Source organism: Leucopleurus acutus, assembly GCF_964270905.1.
Source record: "Leucopleurus acutus genome assembly, chromosome: 19".
NCBI lineage: Eukaryota > Metazoa > Chordata > Mammalia > Artiodactyla > Delphinidae > Leucopleurus > Leucopleurus acutus.
This window is the reverse complement of record NC_139161.1, coordinates 51806158-51827334: the sequence shown is the minus strand read 5'-3', so window position 1 is coordinate 51827334 and position 21177 is coordinate 51806158. Positions and strand designations below refer to the sequence as shown.

At 57.7% G+C, this 21177-nt stretch overlaps 3 protein-coding genes across 5 annotated transcripts; 2 read left to right on the top strand and 1 right to left on the bottom strand.

The window, feature by feature from the left end:
• The first annotated feature begins 3217 nt into the window (after positions 1-3217).
• Positions 3218-4671, top strand: TMEM256 (transmembrane protein 256). The gene is made up of 4 exons (XM_082860242.1): positions 3218-3332; positions 3634-3665; positions 3922-4002; positions 4100-4671. The coding sequence occupies exons 1-4, from the start codon at positions 3248-3250 to the stop codon at positions 4241-4243; spliced, it is 342 nt and encodes a 113-aa protein (XP_082716368.1). The 5' UTR covers positions 3218-3247; the 3' UTR covers positions 4244-4671.
• A 6030-nt stretch (positions 4672-10701) lies between these two features.
• Positions 10702-14928, top strand: PLSCR3 (phospholipid scramblase 3). 2 transcript variants are annotated; one of them, XM_082860935.1, is made up of 7 exons: positions 10702-10835; positions 11104-11345; positions 11450-11492; positions 11594-11751; positions 12083-12244; positions 13877-14038; positions 14232-14928. In XM_082860935.1, the coding sequence occupies exons 1-7, from the start codon at positions 10829-10831 to the stop codon at positions 14286-14288; spliced, it is 831 nt and encodes a 276-aa protein (XP_082717061.1). In that variant the 5' UTR covers positions 10702-10828; the 3' UTR covers positions 14289-14928. The 2 variants fall into 2 exon arrangements, with proteins under 2 accessions (XP_082717061.1, XP_082717060.1); XM_082860934.1 differs by having other exon boundaries at positions 11594-11814.
• A 487-nt stretch (positions 14929-15415) lies between these two features.
• Positions 15416-20604, bottom strand: TNK1 (tyrosine kinase non receptor 1). Of its 2 annotated transcripts, none has more exons than XM_082860063.1 (12): positions 20426-20604; positions 20188-20258; positions 19871-20062; positions 19583-19738; positions 19182-19465; positions 18671-18944; positions 17384-17478; positions 16886-17056; positions 16555-16634; positions 15920-16200; positions 15742-15837; positions 15416-15657 (listed from the first exon to the last, which is right to left on the bottom strand). In XM_082860063.1, the coding sequence occupies exons 1-12, from the start codon at positions 20586-20588 to the stop codon at positions 15544-15546; spliced, it is 1977 nt and encodes a 658-aa protein (XP_082716189.1). In that variant the 5' UTR covers positions 20589-20604; the 3' UTR covers positions 15416-15543. The 2 variants fall into 2 exon arrangements, with proteins under 2 accessions (XP_082716189.1, XP_082716190.1); XM_082860064.1 differs by having other exon boundaries at positions 16886-17041.
• Positions 20605-21177: the final 573 nt, after the last annotated feature.

Here is a 21177-nt window from a genome sequence, read left to right as displayed (position 1 = left end):
GTGTGTGATTCTGCAGCCGGTTGCCGGGCGACAGGATGCTGCCCCGCAATGCTACCTCGGCAACGGGCTGCAGCTTTAACCCTGGAGTGGGGGTGGGGGTGGGGGTCTGGAGGAAGACGGGAAGGGGCTGGGTTGGTTATGGGGTCCATTCAGGGCATGAGGAGGAGAGCAGAGACATGAGTCAGAATGCTAGAGTTTCCCCCAGCCTTCGCATAGAGGGAGAAGTATATGTGTTGAGGGGAGTTGGAGACTAGGGGCCTAGAGAACCCTAAAAGAGCTGCCTCTTGCCCCTTGTTGGCCAGTCAGAACTAGCCCTAGTGACCAGGCCTCTGGCTGGGGAGAAGGGGTGCTGAGGTGGCTTTAAGGAGAATCAGGTGCACCCACCAATGGCTCCCCTCCCACAGTCTTGAACAGCCTTGAACCCCAGACACCTCTTCTTCTATGCATGGCATTTTGACCCATGCCCTGGGGACAAACCTTGGCCTCTTCTCATCCCATCCCAGCTATTCACCTCCCCTTCCCCTTGCCAGGCCCCACAGTTGCTGCCTTGATGCCTGGGTGCTCAGGGCAGCAGGAGCAGGACAAGGGAACAGATCGGACTGAAGGGGCAGACACCCGGGTCATCTCAGCAAGTCCCCCCGTCCCCCCCAGAGCCGCCAGAGCTGTTTGCTGACGCGGGGTTTTCAGAGCCAGGCACCAGCCCGAGGTTGGCTCTCTGCAGGTGTCAGTTTATTCCAGAGATGAGGACACAGGAATCCTTACCACACACACCCAGTCATGCCCTCCCTTTCTTCAGGCCCTCTTAAGCTCCTGTTCCCCCATCACCTGGAGGGGGCTTGGGGCTGGCTCCTCCAGGTTCTCCTCTGCCTATGCCAGGCTGGACTCTGCTTCCATGGCCTTGGCGCCCCTCCCCCACCCACCCCCTCCGCCTCCCGCGAACAAGGTCTGCCTCTGTCACCCCCCTCCCTTAAGGTACTTTGGGCCCCTGGCCTCCTCCCTGCCAGCTTCTCTCCCTTCTTCCCTCCCACTGGAGCCCTCCCCCCCCATCTCTCTCCTCTCCATAGCACTCCCTCAGAGCATCTTTCCACGGCCTCTTCCAGCTTGCTCCAGCTCTTGCCTTCAGTCTCTCGCCCCTCAGTCTTCTTTCATCTCTCTCTCTTCTACACCTCCCTCTTTGGTGTTTCTCATTTTTCTGTCTCCTTCAAATCCCTTCCCCAAATTTCTCTCTCAAGCCCCTTCTATTTCTCTCTCTCTTTCCCTATTTCTGTCTCCCCCATTTTCTCTCCCCTGCTCTCCTCATCTCTGTCTGCCACATCTTGCCCCCCCCCATCCCTCTGCCTTGTTCGCTCCATTCCTGCCCAGGCCTGACTCCCCCGGTCAGGGAGAGTTGAGGGACGGGGGCTCAGGCCATAGCCCCCCCGCTTCTTCCTGCAGTGGGGAAAATGGCTTGGCCGGGAAGGGGAGAAGGAGGGGGAGGGGGAGATGGGAACACACGGGGTCTGTGGGCCCATTCAAAGGATCATTCATGGGCTGGAGAGAGGCAGAGACAAAGAGACCGAGACGCAGAGACACGGCGAGAGCATCCCTAGGCGGAGACACGCAGACAGAGCAGGCTGGGGGAAACCAGGCGCAGGGAGAGAGATGGGGAGAGGGAGACCCCAATGGACCGCCACGCAGCCCCCTCCACCCGGCCCGGCTTAGCTCCTACCTGGCTCAGCCCTGGGGCCGTGGTGCCTCCATCCAGGGCTCTGAGTAGGGGGCGGACGGGCTTCGGGAGGGGGGCGGCGGCCTCTGAGCCCCCGCGGCCCCGCAGGCCCAGCCCCCGCCCGCAGCGCCTCACCCGGCGGGGGAGGGAGATCGCCCCAGCCCCCGGGGGCGGGGCCGGGATCCAGTCGATCCCCGGGGAAAGGAGAGGTAGGGGATGGGGTCAGGAGGAGCCCAAGAACAGGGAACCCCGCAGTGGGGACGGCGGAGGGAGGAGGAGGCAACGGGACAGGGCTGGATTGGGAATCCACTGGCTCCGTGGGCTGGCTTCGAGGGACCAAAAGGCGGTACAGGCGGAGGATCCTGAGGGATCGGGTACGGGAGGAGGAGTCCACGGCAATCCCCAGGGGGCCAAAACCCGGGAGCGCAGGATCCGCGGTGCAGGGGCAGGGATCCAGCCGGAATCCTCAGGGAGGGGGAGGGATCTAGTCGATCCCGAGGGCGGGCGGGAGGGGGAGGTCTGGGGAGTCAGAGGAGGGCGGGAGCCGAGTCTGGAGCCCCGGGGCGGGGGTCGGCACAGATCCTAGGAGGGAAAGCGGAGGTAAGGGGTAGGCTTCGGGCAACGCTCAGCAGCCGGGAGGCCCGGACTCCTGGCCCCGCGCGCCAGGGCCCGCCCGCCCCGCGTCCATCCCAGCCAGAGAGTGATGATCCGCCGGCTGAGCAGCCGCAGCAGCCCCGCGCGTCACCGCGCGGCCGCCTCCCCCGCCCCCTGCCGAGAGAGCGGCGCACACCCCTCGCTCGCACCCGCCTGCCCGCCCGCCCTCCAGAGTGTGGGGGGGATTGGAGAAGGTGGAAGGGGACGGGAGTGGACAGACCGACGGATGGACGAAGCAGGCCAGCAGGGCAGGGTGGAGACACCCCACACACACACCGTTATCTCCCACCCTCCGGGTTCTCGCAGTTAGTGCGGGGGGTGGGGAAGGAAGGAGGGGGTGAACTCTAAGGGGCGGGACATCGTATGAAGGCGGAGCCTTCGGTTCTGGAGGAGGGGCCATTTGGGTAGTGGGCGGGGTTTAACGGTGGTGGGTGGGGCTTGGCTATCCGTGAGGCCGCCTCTTTTTGGGAGTGGGTCTGGTTTAAAGCTGAAAAGGAGGAGCTTGTGGGGAAAGGGGCGGAACTTTGCAAGGGGACCGGGATCTTTGGAAATTGGCCGGAGGTGGGGGGGGGCGAGGTGTTAAAAGAGGCTACCAACTTGGAAAGTGGGCCAATCCGTGACGCAAATCCTCTAGTCCCGCCCCCCAGCCCCGCCTCCACTGCTCCGCTCCTCCGCTCCTAATTGGTTCTGGTTTCTCCGCCCGCCAGAAGTCTTCGCCACTCAACAGAGGTTTTACAAAGGCCCAAGTACCCGGGTGAGGACCTGGACGCTGAAATGAACACGGACCGGATTGGGCACATGTGGACTTTATTTGCATGGGAGATCGGGATTGGCTGGCCTCTTGGGTGGCCCAGGCGGTGTTCGTCCGGCGCGTGACCGTCCATTGCCATGGCTGGTCCGGGGGCTGCTTTCCGCCGCCTGGGCGCCTTGTCTGGAGCTGGGGCCTTAGGCTTGGCCTCCTACGGGGCGCACGGTCAGGAGGCTGGGGACGGAGCTGGGATTGTGTTGGGGGCGATCTTTAGGGTCTGGTGCAGAGGCGGAATCTATGGGAAGTGTCGGCCCTCCCATCGACCAGACGACCCGCGGAGCCCTAAACCTTTTAAAGTCCCTCAGCCCGGCCCAGTTGGTTCCCAGAACTGCCCAATGCGTGTTTCCACCAATTAGAAGCCTACTGGGGGCGCCCTTTCTCGCCTGCGTCCACCTGGGTCCCCTTGGGAGTGGGGGCGGTCGAGGTTGGCGCTAGGACTGGTAACCTTTGCTTCTCCTTTCCACAGGAGCCCAGTTTCCGGATGCCTACGGGAAGGAGGTGAAGTAACTGCCCTGGGGCTCCTCGACTTCGGGGCCTATGAGGGCAAAAAGTCTGGGGTCCCTGAGGGAAGTAGGGGAGGGACGGGGCGCGGGCCTTTGTAGCGGCAAGGTATGCAACTCTTGAGGCCTGGGTGCCTGAGGGAGGGGCAAGCTGGGACTTGAGAGGTGGGGTTGGAGGACGAACTCTTGTCCGTTGTGTCCCCCCGGGATCCTTCGTTGCTTAGGAAGTCCCCCCATTTCTCCTTTTCTTACAGCTCTTTGACAAGACCAACAAACACCACTTCTTACACAGCCTGGCCCTGTTAGGGGTGCCCCTGTGCAGAAAGCCCCTCTGGGTAATTCCTCCCACCCCTAACCCTGACCAAGCCCCACCCACTCCCTCTAGCCTGCCCTGTTCTTACTGGCCTGCATTCCGCCTTGTATCTCCTTCAGGCCGGGTTACTGCTAGCTTCTGGAACTACCTTATTCTGCACCACGTTTTACTACCAGGCTCTGAGTGGAGACCCCAGCGTCCAGACTTTGGCCCCTGTGGGAGGGAGCCTGCTACTCTTGGGCTGGCTTGCCTTGGCTCTTTGAGCTTCCTTGTGTTTAATTTCTGGGTACTTCCTTTTAGAAGTGGAGCAGGGAGGGAATTAAAAGAGAAAGGCAAATAAAGAACTTTGGAGTCTTTGTTCATCTTAACCTCTTAAAGGAGGAAGGGTAGGGATTGTCAACCTTTGAACTCCTTCCCTTTCCTAAGACCGAATCAGCGAGACTTGGACCTGGGTGGAGAGTCAGGGTTCACTTCAAGTTAACTTGTTATGAGGTTCTTAAACTGGTGGACATTAGAGTCATAAAGAATGCTTGAAATAATGCAGATCCTTACCAAAGCCCTCTTCAGGGCCTGGCAATCTGTATTCTAATAAGCTCATCTTGTGGTTCTGATGCTCACTAGCATTAATACTAGATTTCTGTAGGGTAGTGGGTTTTCTTTCCTTTTTAATTTTTTATTGGAGTATGGGTGCTTTACAATGTTGTGTTAGCCTGCACTGCACAACAAAATGAATCAGCTATACACATACAGATATCCCCTCCCGTTTGGACTTCTCTCCCATTTAGGTTACCATGGTGCATTAGGTAGGGTTCCCTGTGCTCTATAGTATGTTCCCATCAGTTGTCTATTTTATACATAGTATCAATAATGTATATGTGTCCATCCCAGTCTCCCAGTTCCTCCCACCCCACCCCTTTCCCCCTTGGTATCCGGGTAGACGGTTTTTTGAGCAGCCCCTTACTCTAGAAGTCAGGGTTAAGGCAAGGCGGGATGAGGTGTCATTAGTTACAAAATACTTTGGGGTTCAAAGCAGGGACAGAACATCATGTATTGGGGGTCAGAAAATGCTTCACAGTGCTTGAGATGATTCTTAAAAGAGCTCTGTTGTGTGGCTGAAACAGTGAACAAAGAGACAGAGGTGGGAAGGGAGGGGTACGGGGCCACCTGAGTCCTCGGTGTGGGATGAGTTTCTGACTTAGGCAGGAGAGGAATGAGAAAAGGTGGCAAGGTGGGCTGGAGTAGCACCTACAGCAGAGAACTGGAGGGTATTTGGTGGGCAATTTTTATTAAACCAGTGCTCATCAAGTGTTGGTCACGTGTCAGGCAGACACATGTTACAAGGAAATTGAACCATGCACGAGACAGACACCATGTTTCCCTCGTGGGGTTTCCCATCTGGTATAGGAAACAGACCTTAAACAACTAAACACAAATATATCACTGTGAGGTATGCTATGTGCTTGAAAGAAAAGAACAGGGGGGCTGGAACAATGGGGCAGTGGAGGGTGTGCCCCTTTAGATGGGAAGGCCTCGCAGAGGAGGTCCTGTTGAAGCTGGAACTAACCATGCGCAGAGTGGAGGGGAAGTGTGTTTTTGGCAGAAAGAATACCTGGCAAACAGGCCGAAATGGAGCAGTTTGAAATCCCTGAGGCAGGAGAGAACTGGGCGTGTTGGAGAAAGAGCAAAAGCAGCGTGGCTGACGTGTGGTGTGGTGAGGTGCTCAGAATTTATTTGCAGCGCAACGGTTAAGTCATTGAAAGGTTTAAAGTGAGAGAGTGCTAGGATCTGATTTATGTGTTTAAAAGATCTGGAGAACCAATCAGAGGACAGCAAGGATGGCAACAGGGAAACCAGCCAGGAGGCCACTAAAGAGGTCCAGGTGTGAGATGGTGACGGTGGCTTGGCCGAGGGTGGAAGAGGTGGTAAAAATGTTCAATTCAGAAGGGGTGAATGAGAGGGAGATTTCTGGTTTACGCACCGGGTTGGATGGAGGTGCTGTTACTTAGATGAGAAATACTGAAGGGTGGGGCAGATTAGAGGGAGGCAGATCAGGAGGTCAGTTTTGGACATGTTGCTTCTGAAATGCCTGGGAGACATCCAAGTGGAGGCACCAAGCAGGTAGTTGGGGAGCTCAGGGAGGTGTCTGAGCTCAGGACAGAGATCTGGCCTCAAGTTTACTCTGCAACCCACTCTGGTCTGTCTTCTATCCCATCTCTTCCCCATAGATGCCCTTGGAAGGATCCCATGAATCACTATGACCTCTTGGTTGCCAGACCCAGTGGATGATTTTCAGTCTCATCTTCCTCAGCCTCTGCAGCATTTGACACAGTTGGCCACACTGTCCTCGAACACATCCTGTTCCTTCTCTGACACCACTCTCCTGGTCTTCCCTATCTCTGTGGCTCCTCTGCTGGCTTCTTGTCTATACCCAATTTAAATCAATGGTTTCCAATTTTTAATTTAAAAAAAAGTAGAACTCATAGGTATACATATTTTAATTTCACCTTTTAAAATTTCTATTTTTGTGTATATTTTATAAACGTGCATATCTGTATAGTATACTGAGGGGTACATACTTAATTTTTCTGACGGTGTGCATTCCAAAAAGTGCAGACCGTTTAGCTGAGTGAGACGATTTCTAGGTAATTTCATTTGGCCCCATAGCTTTAATTACAATCTGCATATTTCTAAATCCAGAATTTATCTCCGACCCTAGTCCTGGCTAAGCTCCAGACCCTGTAGCAGCTGCAGTGTACAGTGTTCAGTGGAGACCTGCAGGAATTAAGTGATGAGGGAGAGTGGTGTGTTCCAGACCAAGGCAAGAGCCTTGGAGGCAAGAGAGCCCTGTGCCTTCAAGACCAGAAAGAATTGCTGGTGGCTGGCTTGAAGATCATGAGAGGGTCAGTAGTGAAAGATGAGGATAGACGGGGCCAAATGGTGGAATGCCTTGTGCTGAGAGGTTGGACCCTTCTGAGGGCAATGGGGAGCCACTGAAGCATTTATATCCAGGGAGGAGGCATACACTTGAGGTGTATTAGTAGAGGATCACAATATCTCTTCATTTTAAAGATGAGGGGAGGGATTTCCCTGGTGGTTCAGTGGCTAAGACTCCACGCTCCCAGTGCAGGGGGCCCGGGTTTGATCCCTGGTCAGGGAACTAGACCCCACGTGCGCAACTGAGAGTTCACATGCCGCAACTAAAGAGCGCACAGGCCACAACGAAAAAAAAGATCCCACATGCTGGGATGAAGGTCCTGCGTGCCGCAACCAAGACCCAGTGCAGCCAAATAAGTAAATTAAAAAAAAAATTAAATAAAGAGGGGAATTCCCTGGCAGTCCAGTGGTTAGGGCTCTGCGAGTTCACTGCTGTGGGCCTGGGTTCAATCCCTGGTTGGGGAACTAAGATCCTACGAGCCGCACGGTGCGGCCAAAATAAAATAAAATAGAGTAAAATAAGGCCTCAGGGGGACCTCCAGAGTGGTGCAGAGTGCCAGTGGCAGAGCCGACACTGGATCCCCAGGCTCTTACTTCCCAGTGCAGTGCCCTTGCTGCATTTCCATCCACCCTTCATCTCAGGCAGCATCTGGAGCACAGGGAACCTCCAGCTGGAGGAAACCCTGACATTTGGCATGGCCACCGTCCATGTAATATATCCCTAATACCTTTGCTTTGATCCTCCCTGTGGGTCAGACTCTTGGAAAACCAAGATAAATAAGGACCACGTGGTAACTGGTCCCTATTATTGCTGCACATTGTTACCAGTCTTCTCAACAGTCCTGCAAGTCAGTGGAAAGTGAAGCTAAGAGAGGTGAAGCAACTTCTTCTGTATCATACAGCCAGGACCTGGGGAAGCTGTGATTCAAACTCTCTTCTGTCCAGTTTCCAAAGCTGAGCTTTTTCCTTCTTGTACATACCAAGAAACTAAGATTTCAGCAGTGGAGACAGACCCTTTAAAAAATAATTTGATACAATGTGTTCAGTGTTACAAGTAGATACTGAGGTGGGCTTGTTTGCCTTAGGCGACTGGTAAGACTTTGGCGCATTTGCTGGGTTTTCAGCATGCATAGTTCACCAGAAAAACGGACAAGATTATACTGGTAACAAGTCGAGGAGAACTGGAGTGCCTGGAGCTCAGGATGGAGTGGGCAGGCAGGAAATGACAAAGCAGTAAGAGTGAAGGGTCTCCTGGGCCAAGCCTGAGTCAACTTTGACTTCCCTTTTCCTCACATTCTATATCCAAGCCATCATCAAGTCCTGTTGGCTCAAATACATAACTGGAAACTGACCATTTCTCACCACCTCCATTGCTACCACTCTGGCAGCTGGTCCACGCCACCTGCAAATCTCATCTAGCTTTCTAAAAGAACTTCCCTCTGCCCTTGCCTACCTACAGCCTACTCCGGACAAAGCCGCCTGAGACAGAGACAGAGAGAAATCCTTCTAACACTGTCACCCTCAGCCTTAGCTGCAATTTAAAATCTACCAGGGAATTCTCAAAAAGTTCCTATGTCTGCACCTCACCCCAGATATTCTAATGTAATTGCTATGAAGTGGGGCCCAGCTAGAGGTATTTTTACAGCACCCCAGATGATTCGAACTTGTGGCCAGGGTTGAGGAACACTCTCAGTATGTAAATCTCATATCTCTTCTCTGGCCAAACCCTCCAACACTTTCCATTTCACTCAGAGTAGAAGCCAGTGGTCTACAGGGCTGTATGTGATCTGGCCTCCTGTGATCTCTCTTTCCTCCCCCTCGTTCATTCCATTCCAGCCACACTGGCCTTTTGGTTCACTGAACAAACAAGGCACACTTCTACCTCAGGGCCTCTGCCCTCGTTCCCTCTGTCTGAAAAACTCTTCACCCAGAAGTCTGCATGGCTTAATCCTTGACCTCCTTTAGGTCTTTGCTCAGCCATCACTTTCTAGTCTTCCCCCTATAAAATTGCAACTCTTGTCCACCATTCTCTGTCCTTCTTATCCTGCTCTATTTTTCTTTATAGCACTTGTCACCGTCTGACTTCTGATGTATTTTAAGTACCTTGTCTGTCTCTTCCTCACTAAAATGTAAACCCCAGGAGACTGGGAATTTTAAAAAACTGCTAAATATTTCTATTACCTGTCTGAAATATAGTAGGGGATCAGTAAATCTCTGTTGAATAACTGAACTTCTGTATGTCTGTGTTTTGGTGGAGGCTGGCGCGTGGTTTGGGCCAGGTAGAATCTGGGGCACTAAGGGATACCAGGGGAGAAGTCCAGCATTTGGGTTTGAAGATGATGACTGAAGCTGTAGGACCAGCCCAGAGGAACATGGACATAGGGACAAAGGAGCCGCCAAACCTGCTTCTCCCCATGTGCATCTTGATGGGTGAGACCTCCATCTGCCTGGTCACCAGACAGGCACCTGAGGTCAGCCTGGACTCCTCACCTCCACATCTCACTTCCCAAACAAGTTCCATATTATTGTCTAAATATCTCCAAAATCTGCCACTTCTGTCCACACTATCACAACCATCCTCTCCCCCAGACTACTGCCAACCCAGCCTGGGGGCCTCTGTTGGTCTCCACCATACAGGTTAAATGGTTTTCCTAAAACATCTGACCTTCTCCCTCTGACTGAAAATCTTTCAGTGGGCTCCCCACTGCCCTGGGGGCCAAAGCGCAGCTCCCACAAGGCCCTCTGTGCACGTGGGCCGGACTCTGAACTCATCTCTTGCCGCTCAGCCTATAGGCCCCCAAGGCGCAGGACTTCCTCACACCTGCGGGCCTGGGCTCAGGACTCAAACAAAGCGAAAGAAGCGATTCTTGTTGGGAGAAGGCTTTCCTGCGGACCGCGCTGTCTCCTCTGGCCCCCCTGAGCCTCACCTCACGCCCACTCGTTACTGACACTGTCTGGCAGTCTATCCCCCGTGTGGCTGGGGGCGCCTGAAGGAAGTACTATAATTGCAACGGGTCTGTGTGGGTCACTGCTACGTCAGGGAGAGGAGACTAGCAAGGTTGCCCCAGGGAGGCAGAAGGGGAGCCAGGAGTCAGTCCTAGAAGCCAATGGGTGAGTGTGCAGGGTGTTCCGCTGCGTCAGCGAGGCCCGAACCGCCCTCGGGAGGAGGAGCCTGGGCTCCCGAGCCGCGCAAGCGGCCCTCGTTCCCACCAAGGGGCACTGACCACTCTGCGCCCGCAGGCCTGGCGGGAGTCGCAGGGCTAGGGCTCACCCGGCTACCCTCGCAGGCGAGCTTCATCTCTGGGCTTCTGCATCCAAGCGGAAAAGGCGGGGACGCCCGCCAAGCCGTGAAGCGGGTGGCCTGGAGTCCCGGCGCCGCAGGAGAGCCGGCAGTCTGCCTGCGCAGGCGCTCTGCTCAGGCTGGGAGGGGCGGGGCCTGGACGGGTCGTGGGGTGGAGTCAGCTCCTGGGCCCGCCTCCACCAGCTCCCGAGAGCTGCCGAGTGCTGGGCACCCGGGCTATTCTAGGGGCTTCAGGTGAGCAGGGGGAACGGGTCAGGAGACCTCCCTTGAGGTGGGGCCGTCGGTCTGACCGCAGGTCCATCTGTCCTGCCGTCTGCCAACAGCCGCCTCTGCGGAGAATGGGAGAACAAAGGGAGGGGGCGGTTCTGGGGCCCCTGAGGGAATCCAGGGTCCCAGGGCCCCCGCCTTGCCCGCTGACACTTTCGGTTTCTCCCCGAGTCAGAAGCGCCGCCCTAGAGACCCTGGGCCGGCGCTGGGCGCAGCTGCCGCTCTGCGTTTGCCTGTCCATCTTTGTGTCTGTCTTTGTGTCTGTCTGGCTGTCTCCGAGCTTGCCTCCACTTCTAGAACTAAGCCTCCGGGACAGCGACATCCCGCGAACCCTCGCCCCTCTCCCATGGCAGGTAAGTGGTCGCAAGGCCGAGGGTCTCCGTTATCCGCCCCCCCGCCACGGACTTGGGAACCCGGTGTCGGACGCATCCTCCGGGAATGTGCTCGGACTGGCTGTGTGGGGCCCCTCCCTTCCTCCCGAGAAGCCGCCGCCCTGCTCCCCCGCCCCATCTTTCTCATTCTCTTCCCACCACATTTCCCCCGCAGCCTCGCGGCCCATGGGCCAAGGGGTAAAGAGATGAGGTCGGGGGCCCCTTCTAACCTACTCCTGTCCCCCCACAGGCTACTTGCCCCCCACAGGCTACGCCCCTTCGCCCCCACCTCCCTACCCTGTGACCGCTGGGTACCCGGAGCCGACGCTGCATCCTGGGCCCGGGCCGGGGCAGGCACCAATGCCCGCCCACGTGCCTACCCCTGCGCCCGGCTTTGCTGTCTTCCCCTCGCCCGGCCCTGGGGCCCCGGGACCAGCTGCCCCCTTTTTGCCACTGCCAGGGGTGCCTTTTGGCCTCGAATTCCTGGCGCAGGTGAGTGAGAGGGAGGGAGGGAGGGAGGGAGGAGTGACAGGGAGGGGACCCAGGCGACTAGGCCGGCCAGCTGATGTCTGCGCGTTCCCCTACTCTCTTTCCAGATTGATCAGATCTTGATTCACCAGAAGGCTGAGCGGGTGGAAGGTGAGTGAAAGGAGGAGTATGTTGGGCCTCGTGACGGGGGCAAATAGTGGGCTCTTGGGCAGGCACTGGTGTCCGAGCCTCAGTGTGTCACCCCTTGGCAGCGCTCCTGGGCTGGGAGACCTGTAACCGCTACGAACTGCGCTCGGGAGCCGGACAGCCCCTGGGTCAGGCGGCGGAGGAGAGCAACTGCTGTGCGCGGCTATGCTGTGGCGCCCGCCGGCCCCTGCGTGTACGCCTGGTGGACCCCGGGGACAGAGAGGTGCTGCGCCTGCTCCGCCCCCTCCACTGTGGCTGCAGCTGCTGTCCCTGTGGCCTCCAGGAGGTGGGCGGGGAAGGATGGGGCCAGGGAGAAACTTGGGTAGGGGGCAGGCCGATGACCAGGGCACGACCGGGATGAGGCATGAAATGAGGCGTGCCTCCTGTGGGGGCTGGGCTTAGGTGGGATGGGAGGTCTAGTGAGAGGGATGACAGGTGGTCTAGTGAAGGGGATGGGAGGTCTTGTGAGGGGAGACAGGTGATAAAGCTAGACCGGTGAGCGCTTGGGCCAGGGTGCCTGGCTGGGCAGTGATCCTGTCTGCTGCCCACTCCAGATGGAAGTACAGGCGCCACCAGGCACCACCATTGGCCACGTTCTACAGACCTGGCATCCCTTCCTCCCCAAGTTCTCCATCCAAGACGCTGACCGCCAGACCGTCCTGCGAGTGGTGGGGCCCTGCTGGACCTGTGGCTGTGGCACAGACACCAACTTTGAGGTATCAGGAATAAGGGGAGATTCCTGGGACCTTCAGAAACCGAGATGATCCGTGTGGCAGGATGGCCAACAGGACGGTCAAGAGCTCATCAGTCCAAATCCACTGTGATGCCTACCACATTTCCAGTTTTCCTCTATTCAGAAATAGGATGGCCCACGGTCTTATAAAAATATGGCAAAGAGGGTTTCACCTTAAGGGCCAATGCTGATTGTGACCTGCAGCCCTGTGTTGAGGGAGAAAAAAAATCTAAGGTCAGGCTGGATTTAGGGTGAAGGATGCTTACTGAGTGTACCATGGGCTGGGCCCGCATGGCCACTGTGTGTGAGTTCGTGAGCCCAAGTCCTGGAGCAAGCACTACTTGTTAACATCCTGTGGCTTGCCCTGCCAACCGATAAGTCCAGACGCCCACCCACCAACCCACCCCCAGCCTGGAATCCTTCTTACCATGCATTTCAGTCACCAACCTGGAGCCTGGAGAACCCAAGTGATGACCATTTCAAAGTAAGGCCTGGGAAACACCTTACTTTCTAGAAGACAGAGGCACTTGAATATCTGTGTAGATAAGGGAGAAACAACAGGTGTGTCCCAGTAGACTTTCCAAGGCTTCTGATGATGTGCCTTATCTTAGGTTACTTTTAAAAACTGAGTCACCTTGGTAGCTGGGGGAAGGTTCTGTGATGGGAACTGGTTGGGAGAGAGGTAACTGGGTGAACTCTGGTTGGGAATATGTAGATCGTGGGGTTCTCAACGGGCCAGTCTTCCTTTTACATAATTATGAATGGTCCACATTTGGGGCTGCACTCTTGGGACCGTAGGGCTGGCTGGGAGAGGCCCTACCCACCCTGGGACTGGTATGCAGGAAACGGCCCAGGGCTGTAGGACCATGCGGGAAGGAGATGGGAAGGACATCGCTCTAGTTCTAGCCACTGGAGAATGAGCACAGGAAAAAGTCCAGGGAGTCACGGTGAATTACCATCCACACTGGCAGGGCCTGTTGCTGCTGGGCCTAGGGAGGCCAGTGGAAATCCTAGTCCTCAGAGGCCACTTTCTGCTGTCCCCTCCCCCCACTAGATGGGCTCGGATCCACCCTGGATGAGGCTTGCATGCCATGCTAGAGAGTCCTCCCTACCTTGCAGATGCGAGGACGACAGGCACCCCTTTGGGCCGTCTAGCAGCCTGGTCGGCTGGTAGAGTGCAGCCAGGCATTCAGCAGCCTCCCTTGCCGGCTTGGCCAGGCTACTCTGTGCAGGGCACAGACTGCACGAACTGCGGGCGGCAGGGACTTTGGTAACCAAAACAAACCTAGTGCCTGGCCATCCCCTAAGGAGATTAGACTGTATTGTGCTTCTGTTTCTCCCAGCACTGATGTCTAGTAGTCATATGTGGCCTTTCAAGAACAACGGATCTGAGCCTGCAACCTGATTTTTGCTGTGTACTCACAGTGTGACCTCAGGTGCCTCAGTTTCCCCAGATGTCACATGGAAACCCAAGGCTTTGGGAGGACTCGCTAGGTGTAGAGCCTGCACAGTTCGTATGTGGTGACTGTGGGAGTGAGACTGGATGCCGATGAGATCAGGCACATCCTCCCCATGCGGGTCCTCCCTCCCTCCCTCTTTCCTTCTCTCCTGCCAGGTGAAGACTCCAGATGAATCCCGCAGTGTGGGCCGCATCAGCAAGCAGTGGGGTGGGCTGCTCCGAGAAGCCCTCACCGATGCAGATGACTTTGGCCTGCAGTTCCCACTGGACCTGGATGTGAGGGTGAAGGCTGTGCTGCTGGGAGCCACATTCCTCATTGTGAGTCGGGGCCCCCGCCCCTGCCCCCCGCTGCCCTTTTGCTCTCACTCTGAGGTTTTGAGCACTTCTTGGTCTCCTGCTAGGAGAGGGTTAGGGACAGAGTCTATGGGGGCTTGTGGTTCCAGACCTGGGTTGTGATAGCTGAGCCAGGCTGGCCCAGCCAGATCTCCTGCTGACCGTGCCCTTCCCTCAGGACTACATGTTCTTCGAGAAGCGAGGAGGCGCTGGGCCCTCTGCCATCACCAGTTAGAGGCCACCTCGGGGTGAGGAGACCATCATCTCAACCAGAATTCAAGATGGTCACCTGCCCTGGCCCCGCCTCAGAGGCAGCCCCTTTCCCTCCATGTGCACTGCAGGGGAGAGACAGGGCTGCCTGAGAGGCTGGAGGCTTGGTGCCCCATGCCTCCCCTCCTCCCCTGGCCTGCTTCACCTGTAGCCCCTCCGGAAGGGTATGTACAAGAGCCCTTCCCCTGCTACTTCCCACCACTGCCTCCAGCAGACCCTCAGCACATGGGCGTATCAGCTTTCCAACTTTCCCTGCTGACTTTCTCCCAACCCCCTCCAGGGCCTCTGCTCCAGATGAGGCCTTAGAATGCAGGGTTTTATGACAGGGCTGGGGTCAAGCAGCACCGAAGACGGCTGACCCGGTCACCCTCTCCCCGCATCAGCTTGGCCAATTAGTTCAGCCTCAGATGATGGCGCTCTGAGGGGGATCCCTACCCCCCCCCCGCCCTGATAGCTATAGGGCCAGGGCCCCGATGCCGACTTCCTCTCCCTCAGCTGGTGCTTGCTGCAACTTCCTGTGCCTTACCACCCCTTCCTACCCCTTCCTTAGGAAGGAGGCTGCATCTTTGTATGTTATATTCGTATAAACTTTGTAACTTTTTGGACATTGGAAGATGTATGTAGTGGGAGAGGGCAGGAGAAAGAGTTGGGTGTGGGAAGAAACAAAGGGAAATACGACAGCTTGGATGGGCGGGGGCTGGCCCATCTCCTAATCCATGCTGCCAGGATCAAGTGTCCTCGAGTCCAGGAGAGCCACCTTCATCACCCATGACGGCCCCAGACCAAGCCAAGGCAGTTCGGTCCATATGCCCCGAGTCAGGATGGCTGCTCCCACAGAGCCCAGTGTGGTAGCTCATGGCAGTTCAGGATGCTTGTTCCCGCGGCCCAGAACGGCCTCTTGCTCATCTTCTGTAGCGATAGAAGCTTCCCATGGGTGTGACGTGTCGCAGCTCTGTTCCTCCAAGTCCTCCTTTGTTGGGAATGTGGTGGGCAGAGTGCACTAGATCCTCCTATGGCCAAGGGAGCTCACGCCCTCAGACACCAACGGGCAGGGTGAGGAGACACTCACCAGTGCCCGATCCTGGGCTCCTCCGGTACCTGCCCATGGCAGGCTCTCCCCAGGTGGGAACACACCCTGTCAGGACCTTGTTCCGGTTCTGCTTGGTCCCACGTGACCAGGCCCTTGGTCCGCCTGGTGTCTGTGCCCAAAGGAGCAGAGCTCAGGGCCGTGCCAGGACGTAGCGACTGGCGGCTGAGAGGTCCCACTGGTAACGCTCCAGGATGCGCCGGCAGTCCGCTCTGGACCAGCTGCTGAGATAGAAGAGCTGGTCCACCTGTGGGGACAAGGGGAAAGGCAGCTGGCGGCCAGAGGGCCAGTCTGGGAGGGGCAGGGACCCAAGAGAAGGGTGTGGCTGTACCTTGAGGTTCCGGATGGCAGAAGCCACGTCACCCCCGGTGGCTCTTAGAGCCTCCTGGCACTCCTGGTGGGTGACTCCATGCACGCTCAGCTCCACCTGCCGGGGACAAAGCCTCACTTAGGCCCTTCGCCAGCCCGTAGCCCCTTCTGGACACCAGGACTCTTCAGGGAGACCTCACCTCCATAATCCTCCTCTGCAACTCGGGGTCAGGCAAGAGTCCCCCAGAGGGGACGGTGGCTTTGCTGGCTCCAGGCGCTCCCACAGGGTGACTGTGTAGGGGTTCTCTTTTGGGCCAGGGAGGCCGCTCCCTGGGAGGCTGGCTGGGCTGGGAAGAGGAGCTGGTGGCTACGGGGGAGCTGGGGGGCACAGTTCTGGCATGTCGAAGTTCGGGGGGGCTCGACCCACCTCCTGTGGGGTGGGGGCCCAGGGACAGAACCGACTCCAGACTCTTGGAAATGCCTACACATTTGAGAAAAAATAACTTGAGAGGAAGCCCAGCTGCCTTCTTCCCATTCTCTGGCTATCTGTACTGTCCTCGGGGTGGTCTTCGTGTTGGGGGGACAAGAAACTAGGTGTGCAGGTTGGACGCCCAGGCCGAAGCAGCTGAGGGTCCAAAGAACTGCCAGGGCTGCAGTGGGGAGACTCTGTCTAAAGTACAGCCAGGATGTCAGCAGGCAGAATGGGGGCCAGGAAACCACAGGTGGGGAAATCATATCTGCAAAGGCAGGGCTTCAGAGCAGGGGGCATCGCCAGAGGCTTGTCCTTGACGTCCTCGGAGACCCTGGAAGCCCCGTCCCTCACCGCCATGCCCACCTTTCGTCCTCTGCAGGGCCACATCCCTTCTCTGGCCCCGAGCTGGAGGGGGATCCCGAAGCTTTACCTTCACTCTGTCCCTGTTGGAGAGTGTTCCAGTTCGTTCTCCACACCCCCCAGCCCTACCCCCTATAGCAGCGCCCTCTCCCAAAGAACCTCTGGGGCTTCCAGGCAGGCCGGGACCCAGAGTGGAAGCTCCAGCGGGAAGGCGAGTCCAGCCTCCCCCCCAGCTTTACCCCATCCGCCTCCCCAGGCTCCCCTTCCAGAGAAGTTGCTAGACTGGGTTGGTTCCCCCAGTCCAGCTCTGCCCCCAGCTGTATCAGGTCCTCACCCATCTATGTTTCCCTGGCGTCGCTCTCCCCGGGCAGGGGAGCCTCTGAGGACTGGATGGGTGGCTGGTGAGTCTACCAGCGTCACTGCTGAGGCTGGGAAGTTGCCCACTTTGAATGTGCGACCATTCTGGCCCTTCCAGGTTGTGGAGTCGGGGCTGTGGGAAGAGGCGCTGGTGAAGGGGATGGGAGCCAGGGGAGAGTGAGGGCTGGGCTCCAGCCCACATTCAGCTCGCAAGCTGTGCGCCATGGAGCTGCATCTGCCTGGAGGAAGGGAAGCTTTTTTTCTCTCTCAAACAAAAGGGCTCTATGGGCCAGCGGTGGCTCCAGCCCGGAGGCCAGGACTGTGGTGGAGCTCTCGGGGCCCAGTGGGGAGAGGAGGAGATGAGGCAGAGGATTGGGGTTCAAGCAGCTGGGGAGAAGCTGAGCTGGGACCAGGGCCAGGAGGGTGCGGAGGGAGTCCTCCCCCTGGGGATGGGTGGGAGGCACGAGGCCCTCACCTGCCCTCGATGATAGTGATGGGGTCACCAGGCTCCATCCTCAGGGCACCGGGCTCTGTGACGTCCCTCACACAACGTCCCTCAGGAGGCCAGGCCTACAGAGACAGGAGGAGAGGGTGGCTGGGCTTGTGGCCTGAGTCAGAAGGGTAATATCATGGGAGCAGAGTGGAGACTGTTCGTGTACCCAGCAAGCAAACCCATACCAGGTATGTCCTCTGTCCTGGCCCCAGGGTGGGACTGTCCCTGTCCCTCAGTTGTAATCCAGTGGAGGAGGCAGACCTGGATCCCGTGCCAAGCTGGACACAGCCCAGGGGTCAAGGAGCAACAAAGGGGGACCCTGCCTCTACCTAGGGGACCAAGGGGAGAGTCACCCTGCACACTGCTTTTACTCCACACCCAGGCCCATCATATCTGCCTCCCAAGCACCTCTGGGAATTTTCCACTTCACCATAGCACCACTGCCTCGACCCTCGGCCAGACCTCTTCATCTTACTTCTGCTTCACAGCCACTGTGGCCCGCTGGTTTTTCTACCTTCAGTACCGTCCTTCTAATCCATTCTTGCACCAAACCAGAGTGACATAACCTGGAATGTGGCTTATAACTCCCCTGCTCACAGCCCTTTCCATGGCCCCCAGGTGCCCTCAGAGTTAAGGACTAAACTCCTTCAATAGTAGAGTATATAGTGATTTAGGGCACAGCGCTGAAGTCATATTGACTGATTCAGATCTCCAGTCCTCCACTTCCTGTGTGACTTTTGGCAAATCGCTTAAACTGTCAGTGCCTTAACTGCCCCCTCTCTAAAATCGAGCTGGGTTGTTGTGAGGATTAAACGAGTGAACATGTATAAGGATACACATAAGGCACTTAGTACAGTATCTTACACAGATCGAGTGCTCTAGGTGTTAGCGCTGGTTATTTACCGTGTCTCACAAGTCCCTCCTTGGTGCACCCCTAAGATGCCTCTGCCACCTTAATCACCGTACTTCCCCCTCCCACGCTGAACCTTTCCTCTGCCTGTCAAACACCCACTACATCCTACTGCTCTGGGCTCTGGGCTTCCCTCTCTCTGCTCCAGCCCCCGGCCCTTCAGCCTGCATCCACTAGACCCCAGCTGTCTCCCTGGGGCTCTGAGCACCCTGAAGGCAGGGACTGGATCTGCTTCGTTCAGAGCCAAGTCCCAGACCCCAACCCGGGAACCAGTATACATTAGTCTTGTGCATGGAACCCTAGGAGAGGGAACGGAGGGAAAAGAGACTGAGTGTTTCTGGGGAGGCAGGAGTTCCCACCTCTTGGAGCAGCCCTTCGAGGTAGGAAAAGGTGGGCCGGTCAGCAGGGTGGGGGGCCCAGCAGCGCAAGGCGAGGGCGTAGAGGGCCCTGGAGCAGAGCGGAGGCCTACGCAGGCGGGCTCGGTCCTTCTCCAGCCGCTGCAGGATGAGGTACGGCGGGACCCCGGCCCAGGGCTCCTCGCCCCCGGAGAACATCTCCCACAGCGTCACCCCAAACATCCACACGTCCGAGGCAGAAGAGAAGGCCCCGTGGCGCAGGCTCTCCGGCGCACACCTGCGGAAGCGGAGCTGAAGGGGGCTGGATGTGTGCCGGGTGTGTGCCCCGGAGCGCCCACCTGCCACTGGGCATGCCCCTTTAGTGCGCCCGCCGTGGTGCTCAGAAGTCCTCCTTTCCTGGCCCTTCCAGACCCGACGACGACTCCTCCAATCTACGCCTCCCTCAGAGGACCAGCCCCTCCGCACCCCCTCAGCTCCTGCCCTTCAGATCCCTCCCCTCCGCCCGGCCCCTCACCAGGCGTAGGGGATGCGGCGGGGTCCGCCCATGACGTAGTGGCCCTGAGCGCCGCCCAGCGGCCGCACCAGCCCGAAGTCAGCCACCTTGATTGTGCGCGGTGAAGCCAGCAGCAAGTTGCGCGTAGCGAGGTCTCGGTGCACCAGCCCGCGGGCCCCCAGGTACGCCATGGCCCCCGCCACCTGCCGCAGGAAGAGGCAGAGCAAGGCCACGGGCAGCGGGGGCGTGGGGGCCGGGGCGGTCAGGCGTGCGTGCAGGGAGCCCAGGGGCGCCAGCTCCATCACCTGTGGGAGCACAGCCGTGCGAGCGGTGGTCCGGCCACACGAGACCCTGGCGCTCACCCTCCTGTCGCACATCGGCCCCCGGGACTGTCCCGCGAGCCGGCGTCTGGGTTTGCTCACCATCTGCAGAGGCTGGCCCAGTACGAGGCCGTGCAGACACAGCAAGTGTGGGTGTTCCAAGTTCATCATGATGGATACCTCTCGCAGGAAGTCCCCTAGCTCAGTGCCCTCGGGGCCTTCGGGACCCACCCGGAGGGACTTGACAGCCACTGGGACCTGGGGGTGGGGGGAAGCACCATCAGGCAACGTAGGGAACAGTTAAGCCAAGGCCAGAGCAGAGGGGCACACAGAACAGAGGGAGAAGCTGACCCAGGTACCCAGAATGAAGTGGGCTCCCTGGAGACTCACAGCCTTGCCACTGGGCAGTGTCCACAGCCCTCGGTGCACCACACCAAAGCAGCCGGAGCCCAGAAGCTCCCCTCTGCACACAGCCCGGTCTGGGATCAGACACTTGAGTCCCCCATCTGGCTCAGGGAGGGATGGAAGGCTGTCTGAGGGTGGGGTGGTCTCCTTCTGCCCTGGGGCAAAGCCCCCAAGGATCTGAAACAGTGGTGGAAATCATGTGTGTGGAACCCTGCATACATCCTTCTCTGCCACTCAGCCCAGCCCCTGCCGGGGCCTGAGCTGGCCCTTTAAGCCTCTCACCGCCACCCCAAAACACACACCTTGTAGACCCAGTTCTTAGACTTGAGCCCCGAACGGTGCCTCTTCAGAGCTTCAGCCAGTCTACGCTGGGCTGGGGAAGGCCAGAATCAAAGGGATGGGGTAATGGGGGAGGCGGGGAGCAGGATGCAAGGGATTTACAGGCAAGAAGGGGGCTGGTGGGTGTGGTGGTGGTGGAGAGAGTAGCAACTAACAGGCTGCGGAAGGAGACAGCAGGGCCTTGGGGCAGGGGACCCTCACCAGGCCGGCCCATGCCAACGCCGTCCAGATCCTCAGGTCTTACAAAGTCGAAGTGCTCTGGCCGAGTAACATTAAGCTCCTCAAGGATGGGTCGGTAAAACTGGGCCAGCTGGATGTCCTGAAGCAGCCGAAGCAGCCACAGGGAGCCCGCCTCGTGGAGCATGTCTGGAGGAGGAACCCCTGTGGTGCCCTGTCCCCCAGACGCATGGCCCAGGGTGGGCACCTGAGACACTCAGGAACCAGAGACATGGTTGCCTGCTCCACCCTCAACCCCTCAGAAATACTCAGGTACAGAGGGAGGGACACGAGAACCAACCAGGATTCCTGCCCCTCACACACACAAACCCCAGGAAGAATGTTCTCCTCACACCTAAGATTTCAGCGCTGCACAGACTCCAGGTGTGTGGCCCTGCTCACTTTGAGCTATTATGACACACTGCCCGTACCCCTAGGCCACCCAGATTCACCACCTTTTAGGCCTGAAGTGCACCCTTGTACACACCCACTCAGGTACACCTGAGACATCCTGACCCACCACATACACTCCAGAGATGCCCAGATACACTAACCACACCATACCTGAGATACGCAGGTACAACACACACACACACACACACACACACACTCCTATAGATATGATGCAAAAGACACCTGAGACACCCAGATACATGTCCTCTCAAAGCTGAGGCATTCCAGTATACGCTGCCGTAGAACACCAGGTTTCCTGCCAGGTACCCCTCACACACACCTAC